The sequence below is a fragment of the Oryctolagus cuniculus genome, chromosome 15 (genome assembly GCF_051225735.1).
Source record: "Oryctolagus cuniculus isolate XC-2025 breed Fujian yellow rabbit chromosome 15, ASM5122573v1, whole genome shotgun sequence".
NCBI classification, from domain to species: Eukaryota; Metazoa; Chordata; class Mammalia; order Lagomorpha; family Leporidae; genus Oryctolagus; species Oryctolagus cuniculus.
This window is the reverse complement of record NC_142881.1, coordinates 15118487-15138442: the sequence shown is the minus strand read 5'-3', so window position 1 is coordinate 15138442 and position 19956 is coordinate 15118487. Positions and strand designations below refer to the sequence as shown.

General features: G+C 41.4%; 1 protein-coding gene across 6 annotated transcripts in view; it reads left to right on the top strand.

The window, feature by feature from the left end:
* Positions 1-2869: 2869 nt before the first annotated feature.
* Positions 2870-19956, top strand: part of ATRNL1 (attractin like 1) — an 818312-nt gene continuing 801225 nt past the window's right edge. For 4 of the 6 annotated variants that reach the window (XR_011382205.2, XM_089314255.1, XM_089314256.1 and 1 more), the window contains exon 1: positions 3317-3780. Coding sequence is in view for 5 of the 6 variants with exons in the window: in XM_089314255.1 (XP_089170381.1) it covers positions 3470-3780 (311 nt within the window). In the remaining variant the exon portion in view is untranslated. Of the gene's footprint in view, positions 3239-3289; positions 3781-19956 lie in introns of those variants that run through there. The other 2 variants (XM_089314254.1, XM_070057169.2) reach the window with 2 other exon arrangements.

The window sequence follows — 19956 nt, the reverse complement described above, 5'->3', positions numbered from 1 at the left end:
CTGGGCTCTCTGCGCTCTCATTATCTGGCCTGCTCTCAGAAGCCTCATGGGAACCAAATGGTGAACAATAACCAGAGCAGAGATCATTTTTCAATCAAGCAACTAGAAGGGTCTGCTTTGGTTCATTAGTCCAAATAGGCTCTTTTACTTTATGAGCAGCAATCAAAAGATCCTATCCTTTAAAAAAATTAAGTGAATTTCCTTCAATTTGGTAATGTGAATTTTTGTCCATCATGTTTTAATACCACTGTTAAGAGGTGTGAACTGAAATGAAACACACACCCCAAAATAATGGAAGGTTTTGATACAAGGCTAACTTTGGAAAAAACATATATACTTTTCTTATGTTTCCCCTTGGAGAGATTTTAATAGATGTTTCTCTACAGTTTCATCCTACTTTCATAAAACTGCCTTTCCCCCTACTACTACGTTGGAGTAATTTTTCACCTTTCTGCTAGATTTATGACTGCAATTACCAATACCATGAATTATTTTAGTGTCGAATAGCACTGCTAAGATGCTGACTCTACTTCTTTAGGAAAAAAAGATAACATCATGTTGGAGTTTTAAAATTTCTTGATCACAGAAGATACTAAAACATCAGTCAAAATTCTAGCCAAGTTTTGTCACTGACTTTTGTGCATCCATCTTCAATCATTGGAGTTTTCTGTATCTATATTATATGACACTCAACTGTATAAGGAACTCGCAATTTATTGAGTCTGACAGAAGGTGAACTTACCAGGAATAGAAATCAGGCCTTATTCATCTGTTTTCTCTTGCTTAAGTTCTTAATAATTACATAGTAAATGTTGACGGAAAAAGTTTGAAAAAAATACAATATAGAAGAAGTGGAAATTCTGTGAGATCCTTAAATAATTTGATATAAATTTAATATATGCAGCTTGATTCTAAAGGCAGTGTTGAGAGGAGACTCTAGGGCTGCAAGTTCTTCCCTGTAAGGTAAAAGTGTTCAGCTGATTATAGTGGTTAGATGATTAAAAGATAGGTATTTTTAATGAGCAAACCCTTTGCTCAAGTATCGGCTACAGCCAGTCTGTGTCTGAGCTATGATCTCTCTCGTTGAAGGGACTCTAGAGCACTCTGAATCACCTTCACACTCACTGCTGGTTTTCGGAGCTTGGCCGCTTTCCACATGTCTGAAAGCAACTCAGCATTAGATGTGAGAAAGATGTGCCTGGCTCTAACCTTCGGCTGGTGGAAGAAGAATGGAGAAGCAGCAGAGTTTGTTCATGGATGGCTGATATTAAAAAGAATTCTTGATTTCATAGCCAAGGGAATGAAGAGGCGTGATCCGGAATAGTATCTTCCGTTGGACTGGTTTTTGCGGACAGCTCCATCTCAAGGAGTCTCTAAGGGGCACCTGGACGTGGAAAATGTGTGAGAGGAAGAAGCAGGCAGTCCTAATGTCAGGTTTGATGATGACACTGCTGGTACTGATATCAGGTGGAAATTATGATTCGTTAAATCAGTGAGAATCACGGTTTCCCGTTTTCTTTTTGTACTTTGTGAAGGAGCCATCTTCTTTGGACCTCTCTTGCTTTCCTCTTTAAGTCACTGCTCAAGTATTTGCAAACCAAGCCAACACTTAGGTTTTACGCACTGAAGGAAAACAAAGCACCCACTAATGGATGCAGCCTGATAAACAGTGGAAAGGGCATGGGTGTCAGAGCTCTTGTGTTTAATCTCTGTTCCTCACTTACTCCTAAGCTGCCATCGACCAGTGTTTTAAATCTCTTTCCTCATCTGCGAAATGGGGTTAATGGAGGATTTCATCTGCAAAGTGGGGATAACAGAGATTAAAAGAGATGATGTGAGCACATCATACCCCCAAATAAACAGGAATTGCATTTCACAAGAATATCACGGCTGTGTGGTTACAACTAAAACTTTTCTCTTGCTGTCAGAAATGCCTTCGGTAGATTCCAAATTCTTTTCCCCACTGCCTGCTCTTCGTTGGTGGGGCTCCAGCAACGCTGCGGTATCTCGGGGATACATGGCTGCAATTTGGGTTCGGTTTCCTTTCTCAAGGGTTCACTTACGACGCCTGTTTAGAGAAGGCACAAAAGTACAAAGCAAAAATTTCAGCATATGCCATCAAATCTTGGAAAATCATCTAAAGGAAGGACTGCCGCTGAGGAAGGAAAACAGCTTTTTCTGGGCATCATTTCTGCTTTTCTGGAAAAAAAAAAAAAAGCCCGATGTTGCAATATTTTTCAAGGCAGAATATTGTCCCAGATGGAGGAGGAAACCCTGACATGCAGAAAAGGGCAGACGCGGGGTTCCGAGGCCGTGTCAGCAGCGGGCGAAGTGTGGGTCACTCAGGACCCCACAGTTCTTTGTTGGGGGCGAGGGTCCTTTTTCGGTGGACGAAATGACACCCCCTCCGAGGGGTCCCTGGTCGGAAACGGCTCCGCGCCCCTCCCTGTCCTTGCGGACCCACAGCGCGGTTGGACTGCGGTGCCTTTAAGACTTTTGCTTGCTGCACATGCTCAGCTCTTTGTGTGTAGTTGGAGTTTTTCTCTTTTAAGAAAAAAAAAAAATAGGCAGGAGGAAGGGGGTTGGGGAAGCGCTGGGCTAAAAGCGCTGCACTTTTGCAGCTGCAGACAGCGGACGGGAAGGGCTTCTTTCCGCGTCTCTACCCTGTTCGTGGGGGGCTCCCGAGGCCAGCGGAGCGAGTGGGGCGGGGCGCCCCGCGCGCCTGGGGAAGGGCACGGCGGACACGGACACGCGGGCCGCACCTGGGGGGCCAGGCTCCCCTCAGCGCGAGTGGGCGCGCGCGCGCGGTGGGGGGAGTCCCCGGTCCCTGTCAGGGGCGGGGCGAGACCACGGGGCTGAGGTGTGGGGGGGGAAGCGAGTGTTGGGGTGCCGGCCCAGCGCACCACCCGCCGCAGCTCCGGTGCAGCTGAGCGGCGCAGGAGGGAAGATGGATGTTGGGGTGCCGCTGGCCGCCTGGCACGCAGCGCGAGGCTGACCGCCGCTCCACGTCCCCCGCGGCCCGCGTTGGGCGCGCCCAGCTCGGGGGCTCCCGCACGGCGCTCGCTCGCTCGGGGCCGAGGCAGTTGGCGCGGGCCGCGGGCGAGGCGGGGCCGCGCGCGGGCCTCCTCCCCCTCCCCGTCCCCCTCCCCGTCAGGTCCTCTCCCGAGCGAGCGCCGGGGCGCAGGCTGCGCCTCTCGCTCCCCGCCTCGGGCCGCCTCAGGGGCGCCTCGGCTGTGAGGTGAGCCTGCCGAGGACAAGGTCAGGAGACCGGGCGGGCGGCGATGCCTGAGTGCGACCGGGGGCAGCCGAGCGGAGGCGACGGCGCTTGGGATCTGTCCCTGCTGACCGGGGAGCGGGACTGGGGCAGGCGCCGGTGAGGAGCGGCGGCGGCGGCGGCGGCGGCGGCGAGCTCTTCTCCGGCCGGAATCCCCCCTCAGCATCCCAGGCAGCGGCGGGGGCGCTGGGGAAGATGGAGCCGGGGGTCCGGGCCCGCGCTGGCCCCTCGCAGCCGGCGGCCCCGGGGCTGTGGAGGGCTCGGCCGGCGGGCGGCGGGGGCGGCGGCGGCAGCGGCGGCGGGGGCGCCTCCTCCTGGCTGCTGGACGGGAACAGCTGGCTGCTCTGCTATGGCTTCCTCTACCTGGCGCTCTACGCGCAGGTGTCCCAGTCCAAGCCGTGCGAGAGGACCGGCTCCTGCTTCTCGGGCCGCTGTGTCAACGCCACCTGCCTCTGCGACCCAGGCTGGGTGGGGGACCAGTGCCAGCACTGCCAGGGCAGGTTCAAGTAAGTGCCTTCGCCGGACCTTGCACGGCAGCCCTGTCCCGTCTGGGTCGTGGCCTCGGGTCCCCGGGAGGGGGAGTGCACCGCGGGGTGGGGGTCTGCGCTGCGCCCCTCGGACCGCGCCGGTCCGTCGCTGAGCGACTTGGAGCGAAGCCTTTGGCTAGCGTCCTAGATGTCCGCAGCCACTTCCGATTCCCTGCTCGGCCGCGGCGTTTTCCCACTCAGTTACAGCGCCGGGCACCGTTTCGTTAGGACCTTGTATTAGAATCAGAAATCTTGCGGACAGCTCAAAAAATACATGCGCACGGGGAACAGTTCAGATGCGGAGGTGTCAAGGCTGGAAGTTAGCACCTCCCTCTTCCCCATCCTACTCCCAGAGGTGACCAGTGCTAGCTAAGAATCTGGTACGTTTGTAAGCACAGTGATCGTAGTACGTAGCGTTTATGATCGTCTTGCTCTGTGCCAGACGCTGTTCTAAGCGCTTTACCTGGATTATCGCATTTGTTCCTCAGAACAACTCTGAGACTTACTAGAATTATCCTGTGGGATTTACAGAGGGAAATTGAGGCGAAGCATTGGAGTAACGTCCAGAGTTACCCAGTAGGGACGGCTGTGGGATTCCAGATCAGCCAGCTTTACGCCAAAGGCTGTACTTTTAGTGACTATGTTATGTTGCACTTGCTAGGGCAATATTAAATTGGGACTGGACTGGATGACCATGGGTTAGATGAAAAGGATGACATGCCTGGACTGTCTTATGTGGGGAAGACAATGGATGTTTCTAACAATTAGCTATTGTGTGGAAGTGTTACTTGGGTTTTTCTGATGCTGGAGGTGCTAAGGGATTTGCTGGACCAAGTGAAGATACTTTTCTCCCTGGTGGTTGATGTTTGTTAGATTCCAACCTGATATAAAAAAAATGGGTGTGCATCCGGAACAGCAGATAAGATGGTTGAGGCCAGTAGGAAGTTGTTGCTTTCTGACAACTTGCAGACAAGTCCTTAAGAAAGTTAGCTTCTCAGTCCTCTAGATTCTCCATATCAAGTTTGCTGGCGGGTTTGTGGTTCAGAAGTTGCACCAGGTCATTGTCAGGATGATAGCAAAATCTAAGCGCGATGTCTCTTGGACTTTAAGGCAAGGTGAGAATATGGTTTACCTTACCAGTATATTCTAGGACAATTTTCTTGGAATTTTACACAGTATAATTCTTTTAAAACTTTTTTTTTTGTTTTACTCCTTCTGGTTACAACAGTGCTGGTAAAACTCAATGTAAAAATATATCTGTAAAATGGAACTTTAAAATTTTAGGTAAATTGTATTGTTTGATTCATAGCAGGTTTTTGGAAGTATAATCTCTACTTTTATTGAAACTTATTTGTAGCAATAGGTTGAAATAGTTCCAGAGTTCATGCTTTAACTAGTTCTGAAGTTTAAAAAAAATTTTTTTTTAAATTTGAAGAGATGCTAATTAATGTTTAAAAAGTGTTTTAAGGCAAGAAAAGAGATCTTAATTGGATTGTGCTTGTTAGGGTCCCCCCCCCTTTTTTTTTTAACATAAATGTTTTTAAACTTTTGCTGCGAGAGTACTCTCTGGCCTCTTAACCTAGCAAGAAACTTAAAACATATGAAGTGGCAGCCATCAGTGAAAAAAGCTACATGCGTGTTTCACATCATTATATACATAAATAGGAAGATTGCATGATTCATGCAAAATTTAGGGATATTGACTTTTGTGTGGGTGGATTTGCTTCATTTGTCTAAAACAGACGAAACTGCTGCACTCCTGGGAAGCTTGTGGACCATCTACACTTTGTAGTAGTGGAGCTTCTTGATCAGCTGCATCAGCAGCCTGTGACCTCACTAGCAGATGTTGTCCCAATTAGTAAGAAAGACCACAGATCAAGTTAAAAGTAGCTTAAATAACAATGAGCAATGGTGTTCATAAACAAAACACATTAGTGAGTTAAAGACTAGGTTTTAATGTAGACATAGTTTAATAATAAATCCTGAACTAATCATCATTGGGTATTAATTTCCTTGGGAGTTGTTATTTCCTATGATTCATTACACTCTTTTGGTAAATGCTTTTTCAATTCTCTGTGGAATACAGACTATTAATTAGAGTAAATATATACACACACACATATATATATATAGCTGGTACACTATATATGTTTTGCTATATTTTTAGGGGCACCGTGGTATTTAATAATAAAAAGAATCATATTTAGAAGGAAAGAATTCTTACTGGTAAAGTGCATGCTAAGCTGTGAAAGGTTTATTTGAAGATGGTGGCTTGTTTTACTGTGAGTTAGAAGTAATAACACAGTAGGAGAGACTTTAGAAATTCTCACTTCACTAATTATCTTGAAAATCTTTTACCAAACTGCAGGATAGCAGTCTTACAAACAGACATCAAAAATGATTGATCAATCTTGGTAAGCAGGTGTCAAAATTAATTGGTTGGTTCCATGGTAACTTAGCTTTTTTCTACTATAGGGGTTCCACTAGGGAATAAAAGTATTCTTCAAATGCCTCTTTAGAATGGAAGATTGATGGTGGGGGAAGAACTGCATAAGCAAATATGGTATCAGAAGTGTACTTCAGTTCTCTTAGCATTGATTCCAGTCTTCTGTTTCCATTTGAAAAGAATAAAACACTCAGAATTACAAGCTGTTCCTCATACAGGTAAAACAAACCATACATTGATCTTCAGCTCAAGCTAGACTAAAGGACTCGGGACTGAGAATCAGAGAGGACAGTGCCAACTCCAAATATAATAATCAAGGTTATAATAGACTAATTCAAATTGTATTTATTTTGGATAGTTTAATACAGTGTTAGAATAGAGAATGTTTTGCTATAATCTATTTGAATGAATGACATTCTCTTCTGGAAGCTAGTTCTTAAGAACTATTTACGTAGAGTAACTGGTTTGTGTGTATGTACTTTTTTTTTTTTTAATGTTCAGACTTGAATGGTTTCTTGTTACTATGACTTTGAACCTTTGACTTCTGATTTCTCTTAGGGAGACATAACCTGAATTAATGCCCTAAGGTTGTGAAATATCTTACTATATTGTGAATTATTTGTAAATGTAGATTTGTTTTTGAATCTTTTCCAAAATTCGTCAGTTGACTTATATTCAGTGTATATGGATAACCTTTTAGGTTAGTTGAATGTGGGTACTGAATTTCATGCATTTGTCATGGAAGTACTCTAGTTACAACAAAATGAAGATATAATTTCAGGAATTAGGTTGCTGTTATAAATAAAAAGTTGCAGGATTGTGTAAATATTTTTCTTAAGCTACTTTTTTAGAAACTTACGCACATATATATGTATGTATTTAGAATTCTTATCATTAGTTGCAGGGAAACTATCAAACTGTAAAGTTAAATTGAATGCTCTTTGTCCGTAAGTCTTCTTTATTTCAAATATTGCAATGTAATGAATAACTTATAGCCATGGATTCTTTTTTCATTATTAAGATACATACTCATATGGTAGGAATTCACAGCAATTTAGAATGACTGTTTCTAAGATCCTACATTGATAAAGTAGGCTAATTTTAGTAACATGACTTTTTTTTTAAAGATTTATTTATTTATTTGAAAGGCAGAGTTACAGAGAGGCAGAGGGAGAGAGAGAATCTTCCATCTGCTGATTCACTCCCCAAGTGGCTATGATGGCCAGAGCTGGGCTGATCTGAAGCCAGGAGCCAGGAGCTTCTTCCAGGTCTCCAAAGTGTGTGCAGTGCCACAAGGACTTGGGCCATCTTCTACTGCTTTCCCAGGTGCTTCAGCAGGAAGCTGGATGGGAAGTGGAGTAGTAGGGACTCAAACTGGTACCATACGGGATGCCTGCTGTGCCACACCCTGGTCCCAGTACCATGTTTTTTAAGAATAGATGTTTCTGGGCTGGTGCTGTGGCGCTTGTAGTGCTGGCATCCCATATGGGCCCCAGTTCTAGTCCCTGCTGTTCTACTTCCAATCTGGCTCTCTGTTATGGCCTGGGAAAGCAGTATATGACCCAAGCGCTTGGGCTGCTGAACCGGGTGGGAGGCCTGGAGGAAGCTCCTGGCTCCTTGGCTTCAGATCGGCTCAGCTTCACCCATTGTGGCCATTTGGGGAGTCTCTCTCTCTGACTGTCTGTAACTCTACCTCTCAAATAAAAAAATAAGTTGGACTTTTAAAATTCTTGAAAGTGACACATATATTCCTTTTGGCGTCAGGATATTTTGCCTCTTTTATTAGTCCTCTCTCCTATCTGGTCTTTGCTGGGATAATTTCTGATCATCCTTCTAAGCTTAAATACTGGTTTCTAAAGGAGGCTTTTCTTTTTTTTAATTAATTAATTAATTAAATTTTTATTTAATGAATGCATTTTTACATAGATACAACTTTACTGTGGGTCTTTCCCCCATGTGCCCCACCCCGCTCTCCTTTCACCTCCCATTCCCTCTCCCATCTTAAAGGAGGCTTTTCTGATAACTCAGTCTAACTTACCCCTTACTGACTGTATTTTATACTCTTTTTTTTTTTAAGATTTATTTACTTATTTTAAAGAAAGTTATAAAGAAAGGGAGATCCAGCCAGAGAGAGAGAGAGCTTCCATCCACTGGTTCACTCTCCAGATGGCCACAACAGCTGAAGCTGAGCCAGGCTGAAGCTAGGAGCTTCTAACAGGTCTCCCGCATGGGTGCAGTAGCCCAAGCACTTGGGCCATTCTCTGCTGCTTTCCCAGGCACATTAGCAGGGAGCTGGATCAGAAGTGGAGCAGTTAGGACTCGAATGAGTACCCATATGGGCTGCTGGCGCCACAGACAGCAGCTTTACCCACTATGCTGCAGTAGCAACTCCCCTATTGGATACTGTTACAGCACATTTTTCCTTCTTAGAACTTTTGGGATGAAGTATTTAATTGAGATTTTTTTCCCGTTTATTTTAAAGAGCATTATTCAGGTGTAATTGACATACAATGAACTATGCAATTTAAAAGGTATAATTTATTTATTGCAAATTACAGTGTGATATGTTTTATCTTTGGTATAGACCTCTGAAAGTATCACTACAATCAAGATCATAAAAATATTAATTACATATGAAAGTTTTTAATTATTCTCTTTCCTTCTGGCTGCTTCTCTCTGTCCCTGGGCAGCTACTGATCAGCTTTCTTTTCACTGTAGATTTGCTGGTATTTTCTACAGTTTTTATGTAAGTGCAGTCATACATTCTATACAACTTGTTGTCTGGCTTCTTTCACACAGCATATTTATTTTGAGATTCATTAATGGTGTATCATAACTTTTTATTTCTGAATAGTAGCCCATTATGTGGGTACACCACAATTTGTTTATCCAGTGGACATTTGGATTGTTTACCAGTTTTGGCTCTTCTTTATAAAGCTCCTGTGAACTTTTATGTAGAAGTCTTAGTGTGGACATAGAGGGCAATTGGCTGACTTACATGATAGATACTTGTTTGACTTTTTAAAGAAATTGACAAACTTTTTCAAACTAATTGTATCTTTATGTTCCTACCAGCAAATGTGTGAATGTTCTAGTTAATTCATATCCTCACCAGTACTTGACATGGTTAGTCTTTTAAACTTTTAATGATTCTAATAAGTGAATAAAATGTCTTTGAGCTTTAATTTGCGTTTCCATAATAACTTAATGATGTTGAGCATCTTACCACGTGCTTGCTTGCCATCTGTATATCTTCTTTAGTGAGATCTGTTCAGAGATTTTGCACATTAAAACATTTTTGTGTTGTTGGTTTTTGTGATTTTTTTTTTTTTGACAGGCAGAGTTAGACAGTGAGCGAGAGAGAGACAGAGAGAAAGGTCTTCCTTTCCATTGGTTCACTCCCCAAATGGCCACTATGGCGGGTGCGCTGCGCTGATCCGAAGCCAGGAGCCAGGTGCCTTCCCCGGTTTTTGTGTGTGTGTGTGTGTGTGTGTGTGTTTAAACCATTTTCTGAATGCTGGTTTCTAACCAGAAACATAATTTTTTTTGACTGGCAGATTTAGACAGTGAGAGAGAGAGAGAGAGAGAAAGATCTTCCTTTCCGGTGGTTCACCCCACAAATGGTTGCTATGGCTGGGGTGCTGTGCTGATCTGAAGCCGGGAGCCAGGTGCCTCCTCCTGGTCTCCCATGCAGGTGCAGGGCCCATGCACTTGGGCCATCCTCCATTGCCTTCCCCGGCCACAGCAAGAGGAGCAACCGGGACTAGAACCCGGGGTGCCGGTGCCGCAGGCAGAGGATTAGCCAAGTGAGCCAGGGCACCGGCAGAAGTATTTTCCACCACACTGGGGCTTAACATTTCATTCTCTCTAACAGTGTTTTTCAAACAACAAAAGTTTTAAATTTGTTGAATCACAATGTATCTTTTTAAAAAGATTTATTTTTACTTATTTGAAAGGCACCCTTACAGAGGGAGGGAGAGACCCAGGGAAATCTTCCATCTGCAGGTTAACTCCTCAAGTGGCCACAACAGCTAGAGCAGGGCCAAGCTGAAGCCAAGAGTCAGGAGATTTCTTCTGGGTCTCCCACATGGGTGGCAGGAGCCCAGGGAGTTGGACCATCTTCCGCTGTTTTCCCAGGTCCATTAGCAGGGAGCTGGATTGGAAGTGGAACAGCCAGGACTCCAACCAGGACTTGAACCAGTTTCCACCTGCTATACCATGATGCCGACCCCTTTTTCTTTTATAGATTTTTCTTTATGGGTAGTCTCTAAGAAATATTTGCCTAAACCAAGTTGATGAAGAACTTCTTTCTCTAGAAGTTTTGTATTTTTACATTTTACATTTAGGTTTAGGGTCCATTTTGAGTTAATTTTCATATATGGAAAGGGGTCTGGAATCTATCTTCTTTTTTTTTCTTTTGCTTATCAATATTGAATTTTTCCAGCTCTATTGTTGAAAAGACTGTCCTTTATATGCTAAAGTGGTTTTTTAAATTTGGCTGAAAACACTTACTTATTTTCATGCCTATTCCTGTACTTTATTTTGATTTTCTGATCTCTTTTGTCTATTTGTATCTGTGCAACAGTGTCTTGATTATTACAGCTTTATACAATTTGAATTCAATGAATGTTAAATCCTTCAATTTTTTCCTTCAAACATTTTGACTAATCTAGGTCTTTTGTAATTCCATATGAATTTTGGAATCAGCATGTCAGTTTCCATAAATGTCCTATTGGAAGTTTGTTTAGGATGTGTTTAATCTATGGATTAATTTACGAAAAATTAACACTCTATCAGTATTGAGTTTCCTCATATATCAAAGACATGGTATATCTTACCGTTTATTTACATCTTATTTAATCTCTCAGCAGTATTTTAAAATTTTCAATGGGCAGATCTTGTCATATTTTTCCTAAGTACTTAGTACTTTCTGATGTTATTGTAAGTGATAGTTTTTAAGTTTCGATTTTGTATTATTGCTGTTATGTAGACCTAAAACTGTCCTGCAATCTTGCCAACTTTACCTATTAGTTATAGATGTTATAGATTTCTTAAGATTTTCTATGTAGATAATCATTTCTGCAAATAAAATAACTTTACTCCCTTCTTTTTAATTTGAATACCTCTTATGTCTTATTTTGTTTGTTAGACTATCCATTAAACTGATGAGTAGAGTTAATAAGAGTAGTCAATGTTTTGTTGTTGATTTAGGAGGAAAATATTCAGTCTTTAATCATCAGGTAGGATGTTATCTGTAAGTTTTTGTAACTGCTTTTAATTACATTGAGAAAATCCCCTTCTGCATCTAGTTTGATAAGTGGTTTTATCAGTGATGGATATTGAATAGAGTTAGCATTATATATAATTTTTCTTTTTAGTTTTGATATTATTGTGATAATGTAATAAATAGCTACTAGAGTTTTGAATGTTAAATCAACCTTACATTTCTGAGATAAACCATATCTGAAATGATGTTTTCCTTTTTCTATATTGATTAGATTTAAAAATATTGTTTAATTGATTTTATGTATTTGAAAGAATTAAGAGGTATAGAGAGAGAGGGAGAGAGAGGTCTTCCGTCCTCTGGTTCAATCTCAAAATGGCTGCAATGGCCAGAGCTGAGCCGATCCAAAGCCAGGAGCTTCTTCCTGGACTCCCACGTGGGTGCAAGGACCCAAGGACTTGGGCCATCTTCTACTGCTTTCCCAGGCCATAGCAGAGAGCTGGATTGGAAGTGGTGTAGCCGGGACTTGAACCGGCATCCATATAGGATGCTGGCACTGCAGGCGGTGGCTTTACCCACTATGCCACAGCGCCGGCCCCCAATAAAACCATTTTAATACTGTACATGTTCTTTTAAGCACTGGTTTAGCTGCGTCTTATATTTTGATAGTGTGTTTTCATTTTCATTCATTCACTCACTTCCTAATTTTCACTGAGACATTCTTTTTGCCACAGCAATTGCTCCTGGACATTTTTTCTGATAGCTGCTTTAAGAATATTGTCAGATTCACTTCAGTGATGTTATCTGACGTTTATCTTAAGCGAATTGATTTTATTGTTTCTTGGTATGACAAGTAATTTTGGATTGTATACTTGTTATTTTGACTATTTTGTATGAGACTATCTTAGACTTTTTGTATTGCTATAATAGAATACCTGAGACTAGCTTATTTTTAATGAGCAGAAGTTTATTTGTTGATGATTCTGGAGATTGGGAAGTCCAGGATTGAAAGGCTGGCATCTGGCAAGTACTTTGATTCATTGGTGGGAGGACAAAGTAGGGGGCATTGTCATGCTGCGCTCAGTTTTATGAGAAACTCACTCCCTCAGTAAGGGCATTAATCCCTTCTTGAGGGCTGAACTCACATGGCATAATCATGTCTAATAGGTCCCAACTCCCAATGCTGTTGGTTTGGAGATTTAAGTTTCCAATACATGCTTTGGGGGACACGTTCAGGTTGTGCCCGAGACTCTGGTTCCTATTTATAGATTATGTCCGAGAAGGAATTCAGTTCATCTTGTTTTAGTATATATGACCTAGCCCACTTACCTTTTTTTTTTCATTTGTTTTATTTATTTCAGAGGCAGAAACACAAAGAGACATCTGCCATTCACTAGTATACTCCCAAAATGCCCAAAAAAGTGGGTTGGGCCAAGCTGAAGCCAAAAGTTGGGAGTTCAGTCTGGGTTTCCCACATGGGTGACAGGGACCCAACTGCTTGAGCCATTACTTATTGCCTCTATGGGTAGCAGGAAGCTGGAATTGGGAGTGGAGCCAGGACTGGAACCCAGGCATTCTAATCAAGCAGTCAGTTATTTGCTCCTTACCAAACTGAAAAAAAAAATTACGGCTTTTTTGAGTTGTTAGCAATTATTCTCCATGCTCCTCATCCACCAACCCGGGTAATCTAGCCAAATGACTGATTTACTTTCTGTTTCAGAGTTTGCCAATAGTGGAATTTCATATTATTATAGAACCATTCAATAAGTGGTCTTTGTTCACTGACCTCTTTCAATCGTGTTTTCATGTTTCATTCATGTTGTAGCATATATCAGTACCTCATTGTTTTTCATTGCTGAGTAATATTCTGTTATTAGGATAATACCACATTTTGTTATTCCATTTAACAATTGTTGGACATTTAAGTTATTTCCACCTTGTAACTACTGCAAATAGTGCTGCAATAAACTTCTATGTACACGTTTTAAATTCTTTTTAAAATAGATTTACTTACTTGAAAGGCAGAGGAAGACAGAGGGAGAGATCTTCATTTACTGTTTCACTGACCAGATGGCCACAACAGCCAGGCCCAAACCAGCAGCCAGAAACTCAGCCTCATCTCCTACATGGGTGGCAGGGACCAAAGCAGTTGTGCCATCTTCTGCTGACTTCCCAGGTACATTAGCAGGGAGCTGGATCAGAAATGGAGCAGCTGGGACTCCAACTGATGCACATATGGAATATTAGTATTGCAGGCAGCAGCTTAACCTGCTGTGCCACAATGCCAGCCCCCTTGATGTATTAATTATTATTTTTAAAATTTATTTATTTATTTATTTGAAAATTAGAGTTACAGAGAGAAGGAGAGACAGAGAAAATGTTCATCTGCTAGTTCACTCCCCAAATGGCCACAACTACCAGGGTTAGATCAGTCTGAAGCCAGGAGCCATGAACTTCATCCAGGTCTCCCAGGGGGGTTGCAGGGGCTTCTGCAGCCTTTTCAGGCACATTAGCAGGGAGCTGGATAGGAAGTGGAGCAGCTGGAACTTGAACCAGTGCCCAGGCATCCATGCTACACTTGGCAGCTTTACTTGCTACACCACAACACTGGCCCCCAATGTATTAATTTCAATGCTAGGCTTTGTTAATACTTTTTTTGATGGTATAATTATACTAATAATGAGAATTTTTGCTAGAAAATAGAATTTATTATTGTAGCTATTTCATGTAAGAGTAGTATAGTACTATTTCAAAACAAATTATGAGTTTAGAGAAGAGATGATGCGATTGAAATACATTTTACATATGTTGCCTTTTTTAGTGCTGATGAAAATGCTTTGAGGCACATATTGTTCTCATTTTACAGTGGAGATAGAGTATGAAACAATTAAAAATTATTTATGCAAAGTCTAATAGCTACTACATGACAGATTCATTGCCCAAACAGGTTTGTGTGGCTTTTTTTCCATACTAACCTATCTTTTACTCTTCAATGAGAAGTTTCTCCTTAAACTCATAATCTTGATTTTTAAAGAGCAAAGGGGTTACTTAGGAGCATGAGTTGTGGTGTGAAATTGATGCATGTTTCAGATATATTTTTGTCAAAATGCCAAGAGCCATATTGCATTTATTTGCTTTGATGCTTTATTGAAAGCTTTATACATGTTATCTCTTTATATTTTTAATGCAGCCTTATGAAATGAGTACTATTACTGCCACTGTTTTACACACAAGGAAACTGGGACTTTGGGAGGTTGAGTAACACACCCACTAAGCCACCAAGCTGAGATTCTTGTTGCTCTTTGTTTCTTTTTTTTCAGTTATATCTTTTTCATTTTTTTTAGTAAAAGATAATATTGTTCTACAAAGTTCTTAAATGTCCTTTGCAAGTTAATATGAATGGGTGTGTTTTTCAGTGCGCAAAGATAACAAAGTAATGTATAGACTTCTGAATTTATGATGCAGTTATATGTATCTAACTCTCTGACTGTAATATATATACTATCTATAAGTTTATTGGCTATTTTAATACATATTATAGTAGAAGTTTAAAATATCAGGTTCACAGATGGGCTGTGAATGAATCATCATTTATTTGCAAAATATTGCTTACATGATTTTTTTCTAGGTGGGGGAGGGGTAGCTTTTACAGAATTTGCAGTTATTTCATATCTCAAAATAGTCATTTTTCTATAAGAAAGAAACCCAATTAATGGTCACTATGTACAATTAAAAAATCCTTTTTTCAACACATGGAATTATCCTCAAAGTAGTGTTTTAAATTTATTTTTCCAAAAAGCATAGGATTATGAAAGAACAATTTTTTGCTGCTTATTATTTCCTTGCTGCACAGAAGCTTTTGAGTGTAACATATTCTCATTTGTCTAGTTTATTTTTGTTACCTGTACCTTAGGGGTCTTATCCAAAAAGTCATTGACTACACCAATATTTTGAAATGTTTCTCATATTTTCCCCTAACAGTTTCATAGTTTCAGATCTTATATTTAGGTCTTTGATCCATCTTGAGTTGTTTTTTGTATATGGTAAAAGTTAGGGATCTAATTTTGTTCTTCAGTGTATCATCTACATCAGTTTTGCCAGTGCCATTTATTGAAAAGTCTGTCCTTTATCCAACATATGTTCTTGGCACGTTTGTGAAAAATCTGTCAGTGGTACGTACGTAGATTAATTTCTGGACTCTTTGTTCATAACAGATCATAAAGATAGGATTAAGTGTCAAAAGGATCACATAAATAAGACCAGTGTCTGCTAATAATAATTGATAGAATTAAAAAAGAGAGAATGACCCAACATGGGAAGTGAGATACACAGCCGACTCATAGAATCACAAATGCCCTAAACAGCACTCTGGCCTCAGAATCAGCCCTTAAGGCATTCAGATCTGGCTAAAAAGCCCATGAGAGTTTCGAAGGCATGGAAAGCCAAGACACTCTGGCAAAACAACAACAACAAAAATTACCTAAATGAAAGATCTCTGTGAGTGAGATCCCAGTGGAAAGAAGGGGCCATCAAAGAAGGAGGTACCTTTCTCTGAAGGGAGGAGAGAACTTCCACTTTGATTATGGTCTTGTCTAAATAAGGTTGTAGTTTGTGAACTCAAGAGGCTTCCATAGCCTTGGCAACTCATGACAAGAGCCTCGGGTGATTACTGACATCATAAATAAGAGTGTAAATTGTTAAATCAACAACAGGAGTCACTGGGAACTTGCTCCCCATGTAGGACTTCTGTCCTTAATGTGTTGTACTAGGAGAATGAATGGTAAAACTAGTCTTCAAACAGTACTTTACACTTTGTGAGTCTGTGTGGGTGCTAACTGTTGAAATCTTTTAGTTAGCATAGAGTTGATCTCTTGATTATAAAGATAATTAAAAATGAATCTTAATGAAGAATGGGATGGGAGAGGGAATAGGAGATGAGATGGTCTGCGGGTGGGAGGGTGGGAGGTGCTATAATCCAAAAATTGTACATTCAAAATTTATATTTATAAATAAAAGTTTTCTTTAAACATGCAAAGGATCTGAATGGACATAAAAAAGCTCATAAATATGTGAAAAAATGCTCAATATCACTAAATCATCAGGGAAATGTAAACTGAAAGCATATTGAGAGATCACATCATACCTATGAAAATGGCTGTTATCAAGATCAAAGATTAGTGTTTATAAGGATGTGGAAAAAAGGGAAACCTTGTACATTGGGGAATATAACAATATAGCCATTTTGAAAAACTGAAAATAGAATTATAATGTGATCCAGCAAAGTTCATCAAAATGGAATTAAAAGATAATATAATTTTGGTATCAAAACAATTGAAATTAATGCTGTTTTCCCTAGTATATATTTTCCATGAACTTTCTGAAGACACTGCCCCTCCCGCTATACCCAAGGGACTTGAAATCAGTATGTTGAAGAGATGTCTTTGCTCCTGTGTTTACAGCATCATTATTCACAATAAAGCAGATTTGAAAATAACCTAAGTGATCATCAACAAATGAGTGGAATAAAAAAGTGGCATATTTACACAGTAGAATACTATTTAGCCTTAAAACAGACAGAATGGAATTCTGCTGGTTGTGATAACATACAGTAACCTGGAGGATATTATGCTAATTGAAATAAACCAGCCATAGACAGATATCGCCTAATTGGTTTATATGTTGAATATAAAATTTGAACTCAATAAAATGGGAGTTGGGAATGGACAGGGGAAGGTCTAAGTGTACAAAGTTTCAATTCAGCTTGTGGGGTGGGTTCTGATATTCTGTTGTGCAGCAGCAGTAAGGGAACTATAGTTAATAATGTAGCAGGGCTGGCTGGCGCTGTAGTGTGGAGGATCAAGCCACTACCTGCAGTGCGGTTATCCTATATGGCCAGTGATTCAAATCTCAGCTGCTCCGCTTCCAATCCAGCTCTCTGCTATGGCCTGGGAAAGCAGTGGAGGATGGTCCAAGTCCTTGGGCTCCTGCACCCATGTTGGAGACCCGGAGGATGTTCCGGGCTCCTGGCTTTGGATCAGTGCAGCTCCCACCATTGTGGCCATTTGGGGGAGTGAACCAATGGATGGAAGACTTCTCTCTCTGCCTCTGTCTCTGCCTCTCTGTAACTTTAAAATAAATCAATAAATATTTAAAAAATAATGTAGCAGATATTTCAAAACTATGAAAGGGCAAATTTTAAATGTTCTCACCATGAAGAAATGCTAAGTATGTGAAGTGATAGATATATTAATTAGCCTGTTTTTATTCAATTCACAGTATATACATGTATCAAAACATTAGCTCATATCCTATAAATATATTTAGATTATTTGTGTATCCTATAAGTATGTACAGGTTGTTATTTTTTAATAAAAGTAAAATGAAAAAGGAATTAATATTTTAACTAGAAAATCTGTTGTAAAGACTTCCATGTGAGAGTAACTTACAGAGGTTACTATGAGTAAAGACTGTACCTGATTACATCTGACTGTTCCTTGAAGAATAGTTATGCTAGCACTGAACCCATACTCTTTGATAAATAGGATTTATTCTTTCAGGAACTTTATAAAATTAGAACTTTTGCATTGGAATGGGTGTTTGACCTAGTGATAAGCTGCTAGTTGGGATACCTACATCCCAATCAGAGGCCTGGGTTGAAGTCCTGGCCCTGCTCCCAATTCTGTCTTCCTCCTAATGTAGACAGTGGGAGACAGCAAATGATGGCTCAGGTAATTGCATCCCTGCCATCCAAGGAGAGATGTGGATTGTCATCCTGGCTTCCAGCTTGGGGTTGGTTTAACCTGGGGGATTGTGGTCATTTGTGTAGTGTACCAGTGCATGGAAGCTTTGTCTATCTATGTCTGTGTTGTTCTTTGTGCTTTAAAAAAATGAAAACATTGCGTTTTCTTTAATAATGCATGAATCACACTTTCTTTTTAATAACCAGGATAAGGAAGAGCATCCTGATCGGTTTTAGTTCTTTTTGATGTTAGTGCTTTTTTTATTTTATTTTTTTTTGCATTTAGTAGTGGCCACCCCTATGTTATAAACAGGTCAGCATGCTTATTTAATTAAGATCTCTGTACTGGGCAGTTTCAGCTAGAATGAGACATTAGCAAGGCATATGGACGTGTGGCAGGCATGTAGACACAGGATTGGCAGACTAGGAATATTTCTGTGAAGGGCCAGATATTTTAGGCTTTGTGGCCAGATGGTCTCTGTTGCTACTACTCAACTCTGTGCTTATTGCATGTTAGCAGTCTTCGACAATATGTAAGCAAATGGGTCTAGTTGTGTTCCAATAATGCTGCATTTACACAAACAGACTGTAGGCCAGCAGTTAGGAGCACTGATCTAAATTAACATGTCAATGTAGTTGTTAGTTCAGGAACAGGAGTGTGACAATTGAAAAGTAAGTTGGAGCTAGCGTTCTGTGTTCTGTGTTAAACCACTGCTTGCTACACCAACATCCCATATTGGAGCACCGTTTGGAGAACTGACTACTCCGATTCCAGTCCTGCTCTCTGCTAATGTGCATGAGAAAGCAGTGGATGATGGCCCAGGTGCTTGGGCCCCTTCCACCCACATGGGAGACCTGGGTGGAGTTCCAGGGATCCTGGCTTTGGCCTGGATCAGCCTTGACCATTGTTGCCTTTTAGGGGAGTGATGAAAGGTAGAAGTAGATGGAAGTGGGGCCAGTTCTGTGGCGTAGTAGGTAAAGCCTGCTGCCTGCAGTGCCAGCATCCCATATGGGTGCTGGGTGCTGGTTTGTGTCCGGGCTGCTCCACTTCCTATCCAGCTCTCTGCTATGGTCTGAGAAAGCAGTAGCAGATGGCCCAAGTCCTTGGGCCCTTGCACCCAAGTGGGAGACCCGGAAGAAGCTCCTGGCTCCTGGTTTCAGATCGGCGCAGCTCCAGCTGTTGTGGCCATCTAGGGAGTGAACCAGCAGATGAAACACCTCCCTCTCTCTCTCCCTCTCTTCTTCTCTCCCTCTTTCCTCTCTGTGTAAATAAATAAATCTTTAAATTTTTTTTTTTATTTATTTGACAGATAAAGTTCGTCAGTGAGAGAGAGACACACACACAGAGAGAAAGGTCTTTCTTCTGTTGGTTTGTTGTGTCCGAATTTCCCAATCAATGCACAAGGCACAGTCGCAGATGCAAAAACAGAGGTTTATTTGTTACCAGCTGGCTGGGACCCCCTACCCGCACACAGCCCTTTAGCAGTGCATAGGCAAAAGGCCCTCTCGTTTGCATAAGAGAGGTTTTTATAGCCTCACACTTACAAAGGTGCAGGTCGTAGGTTACCTTCTTATTCTCTTTATGGCAAGGTATTGGAATCTAACATGTTCATTGGTTCATTTAAATGTAAAGACTATATACGTTATGTGGCAGGAAGGCCACACTAAGGAGATGGCATGGGGAAGAACTGGCGGGAAACATCAGGCCATAAATCCCAGGGGAGCTGGTGGGGGGCAGGAGGTCAT